General features: G+C 35.5%; 1 protein-coding gene across 1 annotated transcript in view; it reads left to right on the forward strand.

The window, feature by feature from the left end:
- The window catches only part of LOC117182225 (eukaryotic translation initiation factor 3 subunit F), a 27,785-nt gene extending 20,784 nt beyond the window's left edge, over positions 1-7,001 (forward strand). The window contains exon 5 of the mRNA XM_033375312.1: positions 6,643-7,001. Within this exon, the coding sequence (XP_033231203.1) occupies positions 6,643-6,816 (174 nt within the window). The 3' untranslated portion in view covers positions 6,817-7,001. The remainder of the gene's footprint in view (positions 1-6,642) is intronic.
- Positions 7,002-8,656: the final 1,655 nt, after the last annotated feature.

An 8,656-nucleotide genomic window follows, 5' to 3' on the forward strand; every position in this document is an offset into this window, starting at 1 on the left:
AGAGGGAGCTCTTCTTAATATTTTGACACCAAAATCATGTCGATACACCTTACCGACTGCGAGTAAAGCCACCCACGCTTTAACTTGACAGACTGTAGATCCAACAGCATTCAATGAGGCAGCTAGTCAGATGAATTGGGCCAGTATATTAAACCTCTCTTCATCAGACGGGAAGGTGGACCGATTTTCTCAAATAACGTTAAACCTTATTAACAGGTTCTGCCTGCCTTGGCTCTCCGACTCTGTAAAGGTTATTGCTCGGACCATGGACAGAGCTCGTTCCAAATGGCGCACTTCAAAAACTGTCATTGATCCTACTTTTTAATATAAAATCTCTAAACGATATTGTGGATTTCGATTGTCACAATACTCGATTTCATTGCTATGTGCGTGTGACACGAGGCGTCAGTGGGTTAGGCAGCGTTGGAAAATATTGAAAAAATTGTCACGATTGCTAGTTCTTTGTTAGCTACACGCGTGCGACAGAGGCATCCGTGAGTCACTGTGAATTAGACAGTAATGGAACGTTACACGTTTTTCTTGAAGTTAATGATCCCAATGGAGCTGCCTTGATCTGCGCTTGCTTGGATTTGAGTGATATTCATTGGCTACGGTGCGCGTCTGTACTTGATTTTTAAATACGTACACGAACTAGAGCCAAAGAGCGCCGCACAGTTTAAGCCTGGGCAAGTATTTTTAGATCACTGTTTGGGAATAGTAATCGAAATTCAAAGTCGATAATACGAATCAACGCTTCTCCTTTACCACTACCTTGCCACACGTACCACCGCAATACAGGGCCTCTGCTTGTTACTTATGATCGAATTCTTATTTCAATTTAAGCATCTCTGCTTTATATTTATGATCGTATTTTTATTTCAATTTCGGAAAGGACATTTTAAAGCCTTCAAAGCATTTAAATGAGCTATCTGGACCATTAAACATATCCACCTGAGTGCCTGCGGAGAATTTCTCAGAGCTGCTCAGAGCCTTGAGAATCTTTAGCATATACTCTGAAATTTCTATCGATAGGGTTAGTATATTTTTAATTACAAATTAATGTGTAAGCTATTATTTGTTATTAATATAAACATTAACATTGAGTAATATTCCTATGAAGCATGGAATTGGTTCTAAGTTTTGTTATTAAAGTCCATTGCTGGTGTAAAATGGGATTACAACTTTTTGAGATTTTTAGATTAGGAATTAATTTGAGACATCCCCGTGCATCTGAAAACAAAATGGCGATCCCTTAGTGACCTAAGTTGGTTAGTTCCCAATATCTTCATCGCAGCGCTAGTTGTCCCATCACTCCCTGTTTTTGCATTGTAAGCAATGCGAATAGACCACTTTTTGAAACTTTTTTAATTAACAAAATGTTCTTTTCATAACAAAATATATTAAAATGAAAATAATTTTACGCATTTTATGCTTCAAAATAGTTATCTAAGCGATGTATATAAATGCTAATGGAAAACATGACTTAAAACGTCACCCTTTAAACTTGGTACAATAGAATATTAGATTTGAATTTTAATAAAAAGTCAAATATAATCCTTTTTATATCTGAAAACGCAGTAAATAATATTTATATCTATAAAATATTTAAATTGTTTTCTGAAAAAAGTTTTAATAGTATACAAGTGCAAACTTAACATTTGAGGGTTTAGCGAGTACTTACACTGTTGAATATAATGAATAAAATGTAATTGAAATTGAATTTTTATTCATGAATATATAACATAAAAATATGTAAATTGTAAAAAAAAAATATTTTTTTCAGAGGAACAAAGATAATCAATGTTTTAATATCTTTGTTTTAAGGACTAGAAAGGATATAATGATAAAAAGGAGGAATTAAAGAAATTTTCTTTTTTTCACTGATTATTAAATAAAATGGTTTCAAATGTAAATTTAGTTAAATTCAATTAGAACTACATTATATCTAATATATATTCATAAGCGAGAGTATTCAAGTGGTAAGTTTAAACTTAGCACGATTCAAATTTTTCTCTGGGAGTTTTTTTTACATTACATTAATAATATTGTTAATTTGTTTTCGACAATAAACTTTAAGAATAATATTTCACTTTTCATTCCAATTCAAATTTAAGATATATTCCACTTTATCAGGATTATTGTACGACCATATAAATCATATTTTGTCGTAAGTATTCATAGAAAATGATTGAGAAAACTACTTTGAAATGTTAAACGAGTAACATTGTTTTAATTTCAAGAAATTTATGCATGGAAATAACATTTCAGTTACTAGCAAATTAAAAAAGTGATTTAGTCCCATTGCTTTCTATGCAAAAACAGGGAGTGATGGAACAACTAGCGCCGCGCTGGAGATATTAGGAACTAATCAACTTAGGACAGTTATGCTTAGCTCCTCGCTTGTTAAACAATCTAAAAGATCCGATTGATTCGTATAGTGTTCAATCTGTCAGAAATGAAATATACCAAAAATTGCGGGTGAACCTCTGAATCTGTTGAGAACCTATCTTGTGCGAGAAAGTTAAACGTCGGTGATTTATGTATGATCCCGTATTCTTCGTCCCGTAATTTACAATTATAATTTACGATTTACGACTGCCCAATATTATTTCTATTTAACCTCATTTTCTATTTTGTTGTCCTTTTGAGCTAGTTATCGTAAACAAGAGCTACCATCTGCCACTCCACGAGTTTTTAGTCGCTCGCTTCCTGATTGTCAAGAAAGTTTGATGAATAGATGCATTCCTCCATATGGTCTTTGCTTCGTGCCTTAACTCGCTATACTTGTGGATCTTGGTTGTATAGGTTGACTGCAAATTTCGGTTAAGCGGTCTAGCAATGTGGATGATGTAGACTCTTCCACCTTTTTTTTCTCGCGTCACGATGTCAAGTCGATTGGTCCGGATGTAATGATCCGTTTAGATATTAACATCCCAATATAAGATGTAATCTTCGCTTTCTAAAACGGACATTTCAATGTATCTAAAGAAGGGCATCCATTCTTTTAAGAGTCCTAGGTCTAGGGCAAGTTGTTGATGTATAATGCCCGCTAGATCATTATGTCTATGTGTATATTCTCTCTGAGCCATTAAGCGACAGCCATCAATAATGTGCTCGATGGATTCGTTCGTATCTCCACATAATCGGCCCGGGCAACCACGTTTTGATGTAGCACGGGTTTGCGATAATTCCTGGTGCTGACGACCTTGTCCTGCATCGCAATGACGAATCCTTTCGTCTCTGGATACAATACACCCTTTCTTAGCCTTTCTTTAGATGCCTCACTATCCACTTCATGTTGATCTAACATGTTGGGGTGCTCGCCATGGATCGCTTTCTGCCTCCATTGTATTTCTAATTCCTCTATTGTTTCTGCCCTGATATTGAAGGCCCCATCTGATGACAAACTTAAGGGCGTATAGTCAAGATCCGCTTTGCAGATGGTACTGTAAAGCGCAGCATTTCGTTTACTGTTAAAATTGTCTCGCAACTCGAACAATTCTGTTTAACTTTTCAAGGCCGGTGTTAGACCATTTTATGAGCCCGAAAGAGTAAGTGAGGACAGGGATGGCATATGTGCTGATCGCCCTAATTTTGTTTGCCGAGTTGAGAAAACTCTTTGTAATCAATCTGAGTCTCTTAGTGAAGACAGTCGTTAGGCTTCTCTTAACTATCGTATTTTGAATACCCTTAGATTCAAGAATGCCCAAATATTGATATGCTTCGCCTGCAGCCATTGCCTCGATGTCATTTTTGAACTCGTTCTCTAATTCTGTGGTCCCTAATTCCCCTCTGATTAAATGCACTGTTTTACATTTATCTAATCCGAACTCATTGTGGATATCATTGGAAAACTGCTTTGTGACATCGATCACTTGCTGCAGTTTCTGGGCTGAACTAGCGTACAGCTTCAGGTCATCCATATAAAGAAGATGGGTCACTTGATGACTCTCCTCATTATCATGAATTCTGAACCCATGAGATATGCTGTTCAGTGTTTTGCTCAGTGGATTCAATGCTAAACAGAACCATAGTGCGCTGAAGGAGTCTCCTTGAAATATATTCGTCGTAAAGCGTAATGATTTAGTTATCCTTGGTTGTTCATGATCAAAGTACTTCATTCTTGTACCCCAGTACCTCATCGCGTGGCTTAGAAAGTCAATAATGCGTGGGCATATTTTGTAAAGTTTTAAAACTTCAAGGGAATAGTCATGCGGGACGGAAGGAAACGCTTGCTTGTAGTCAATGTATGTCATGTGTAAGTTCCTTTGATGCTTACGAGCTTGAGTCATGGCAACAGCGTCTATAGTGACTAGATCTTTACAGCCTTGCGAGTTTTTACAAAATCCTTTTTGTTCTTGTGTAAGAATGTCAATCTCGTCGCAAAGAGAATATGACTTATCTGCAATTATAGCTGTAAGAAATTTATAAATTGTTGGGTGACAGGCTATCGGTCGAACTTAAGATGGATTTTGAGCATCTGGATGTTCAATGATATTCTGAAAAGACCTTGCCAACGCAAGATGCACACTCGTCAGGTACTTGTACCAGAAGTTGTGCACCATGTCCGGACCTGGCGCTTTCCATTTACTTGCCCTTTTCAAGACCACTGAAACAGCTAAAGCTGTGATGTTTGTCAGTTGCATTTGAAGGTTATTGCTTGCCCTTGCTTCCTCCAGTTTGAACCAAGCAGTGTCCAAATTGCATCTGTTCATTTTTCTAAAACCCCCCGACCAGTAGTTAGTCATATCTTCCAATTGAGGGACTTCAGTGCCTTGGTAGTTATTTTTCATATGTTTGAAAGTTTGGATTTTGTTGCCTTCGTGCACTACTTTTCTTGTACCGACGCAGTCTGGCAGCAAGAACATCAATTCTCCGTCGTTAAGAGTCTAAAATTTCATCCAATATTGCTGGTGTTCATGTCTAGATATGCCGAGGGTGGATGATTTTAGTAACATGGTTTATCAGCTTTCTGGTTCTATTTCCTATTTTATATTGAATTAATCGACCCAATTTGCACCTTATTTTGCTGTTATCCATATCCAACCTGATCTTCCATGGTGGATCTCGATCCCTTGCTGCGACAAAAACTGCATTTGCAGGCCCAGTTTTCCAGCCCAACGTTCTAAAGGTTGCCACAGTTGTACAGTATACAAGAGTTTGCACCTCTAACGCAGTTTGTGCTACGTTAAAATACGTAGGTAAAACCTTGCTGTCGAGATGTGCTATTAGTGCACGCAGATCATTTGTGATGTTCATTTTGGACAGAGAATGCCTTAGTGTTGGTTCTGCATATCTAAACTCTAGTCAAGCATGACCAAAGTTCCTTTCAAGGTGCTGTAGTTTTTCTGGGATTTCCCTATCTACACCATCGTTAGTAATATCCGGATGTGGTTCTAATGGATCCGGTACATGATGTTCATTATCCCTAGCACCTATGCCTTCAGCATCAATCAAGTCTTCGTTGTCCACATCTTCCAAGGTGAGTTCATTAATAGAAAGCTGCTGTTCAACTTCCATTTTGATAGCAGCTATTTCAACAGCCGAAAGCAGTCTGTTTACAGATATTAAGCGTTTTTGATCTACCAGATTCTATTCATTTATTTTTTTGGCTAGCTTTGGATAATTAACTAATAAGAGCCTTTGATATTCTCTTCTCACACTTGGAGGATGTGGTGGTGTTGGATCATCAATAGGTTCAGGAAGAACATCAATTTCTCCGGCTGGACCATTTGACGCGGCTTCCTCTAACTGATGTTCATTGCTGTCGTTTTTCCACGCCAAATCAACCTGTTGTTTAATCTCCATTGTTCGGTATTCTGTAACGTGTAGATTAGTCCTAATGTCCTTCACCTTAGCGATAAGATCTCTTAGTGCGACTTTTTCCCAATTGATGCTCTCCCACGGTATTTCTGTCGAGGTGGTTGGCTGCAAACAGCTAACGCTAGCCAAAGCATCCTCAACAGGCACAATTGATGTTCCACTGCTTACCGTTTGTCGCAGATGTTCTTGCTGGCCAGCTGTTTGATTAGTGAGATCTGCCTGACAATCTCGCAGCCCACCATCGCCACCGTCCTGCATGCGGTGGCCCCCAGATGTGGCTCCAGGGGCGCCCCGACGATCCTCGGGAAGCGACAAGCATTTCAAAATCTTTAATATACCCTCCATTTTTCTTTTATGGGTTTTTGTGTTATACTTAGTCCCTCTCCTCTTCGTTATCAGCCTATTTGACATGGGAAACCCTGTCAGTAGCAATGCTACCGCCAACATAGCCGTCAAAGTCAAGAGAGGAAAGGTTATTATTAAGGAAATTTGCTAGTTTTCCCGGGTCAGTTATGTATTGAATGGTCAACAGTCACTAAAGTTTTGAATCTAACAAATATTAATACAATTTTCAATAAAAAGCGTTCAGAATAAAATATTTTCAAGTCTAAAAATTGAATCATTTCATAATTGGATCATTTTATAGTTACAACCCTAACATTGTAATAATTTTACATCTAACATTTTCCAAATCGATTAGTTTTAAATTTCAAACGTCTGAAATAAATATGGAGAATAAGATTTATATTCTATCAATAAGCCAAATTTATTTGATAACTATTATTAATTATTATTATTATTATTATTTGATAATTCCAGGTCGGAAGAGCTCTCCTCGACATGGTCAACTCTGTGCCAAAGATGTCAAGTGACCAGTTTGATGAGATGTTTAACAGCAACGTGAAAGACCTTCTGATGGTCGTTGCTCTTTCTCAGTTGATTAAAACGCAACTACAACTTAATGAGAAACTCACACTTCTCACGTCACTCTAACACAAATTTTAAGAATTCCTGTATTCTAATTTATCATATTCATTCAATGATATTGACGCTGTAAAACAACTGTGGACACAAATCCGAAATTCATTTAAGCCATTCGCTGTTGCAATCAAGACTTTTTGTAAAATTGTATAGAACTAAAAAATCGATATTCGAATAAAATGAGTATTACACAAGAACGATTGTTTTTTTCTCAATCTTTTATTATTTCTAGCATCATTATTTGCATGCTAGGCCTGCGTGTGTTTTTTTCGATTTAAGAGGGGAAAAAATATTAATAAAAATGATATTAATTAAAAAATATTAATATTAATAAATATGTTGAAAAAGATTTTGGAAGATTTCAGATACCAAATAAAAATTTCATCAATAAAGTTTATTTTCAACCAAATAAATGAATTTCCAGCCAAAAAAAAATTCATTCTCAATGAAAAATGTAATGCATAATTCATATTTTAACCAAAAAGGATATTAATGCTAACCAACAATACCAAAAAACTAGTTATAATTACAACTAAAATGATGAATTTTTCACAAAATAGTACAACAGTCAACCAAGTAGTTGAATTTTTAGACGAAAAATATTTATTCTTGAAAAAAATGTGAGAATGTTAATTTGAACCAAAAAATGTAAATTTTTCATTAAAAATTAATTAAGATATCGAATGAAAAATAAAAGTTGAATTCACCCGAAAAAGACCAATGTTCAACAAAACAAATGAATTTACAACAAAGTGATTTTTAAGAAGTAGACCAAAACAAATTTTCAACCAAGCAGATGTATTTTAAACCAAGAAATATAAATATCTACCAAAGTAAATTAATGTTCAAATATCGTTTGAACGGCCTCTAATGACTTTTACAGGTTTGAGAGATATTTTATAATGAAAAAATTGCCTTAAAATCTTTCAGATACATTTTTTACAATTTCGGAAATATTTTCAAATATTGTCTTAAAAATATTATTTTATCATCTTCAAAAGTTTAAAAATTCTTAACAATATTCAAAAACTTCCGTCGCAATATTCAAAAATCTATATTTTGTGTCAATTGTGTGATCCTTCATAACTAAAAGATTTTGTTTTAAAATCTTCGACATTGTTTTTCAACATTTTAAGAAATCACTTAAAGGGATTTGAAATTGTTTTCCATTTTCTCATTACAATTCATTTTTTAAAATAAAAAATCATTTGAAATTTTTCAATAAATCTTAAGAAAACTTTTATTCTTTTTAAAACTTTAAAAATTCTAAACAAACTTTTTCGAAATCTTCAAAAAGGACCCCGCATTAAATGTATGGGAAAATGGCTTTCGGTGGGTTTAGCTGAAACTTTGTAATTTTTAAGGTTATAAGTGCCGGATGAAATATCCGTTAAAAAAATCTAAAAAAATGGACAGTTTTAGCGCTATGCGGCGCTAAGCGCTCAAGATCAGTGAATAAAACGAATTACAACAGATTTTGTTACAAAAGCGATGTCAACATAGAAATCACGGTTCAGATCGTGGTCTGTCATATTATCGCCTACACCGTTGACTCATATAGCGCGCTTCTCAAAACGATCAAATGCTAAGCACCCAAGATTTTAACTTGACTAATTAATCACTTATTTAAAGGCAGAAATGGTACCCAAAGTAACATTAGTAACTAGTGCGCACATTCCGATAATAACAGTGTACCCTTCGGAAGAGGGCCGAACGCTAAGCACCCATGATCAGCGAATAGAACCAATCACAGTAGCTTTTGCGAAATATTAAACTATTTCTGGCTCTTGATTCGGGTTCGCTTGTTCACCTCTATTAGCAGCATCTAGAATCCTTTGTAGCAAGGAAGTTT

Source organism: Belonocnema kinseyi, chromosome 2 (genome assembly GCF_010883055.1).
Source record: "Belonocnema kinseyi isolate 2016_QV_RU_SX_M_011 chromosome 2, B_treatae_v1, whole genome shotgun sequence".
Lineage (NCBI taxonomy): Eukaryota > Metazoa > Arthropoda > Insecta > Hymenoptera > Cynipidae > Belonocnema > Belonocnema kinseyi.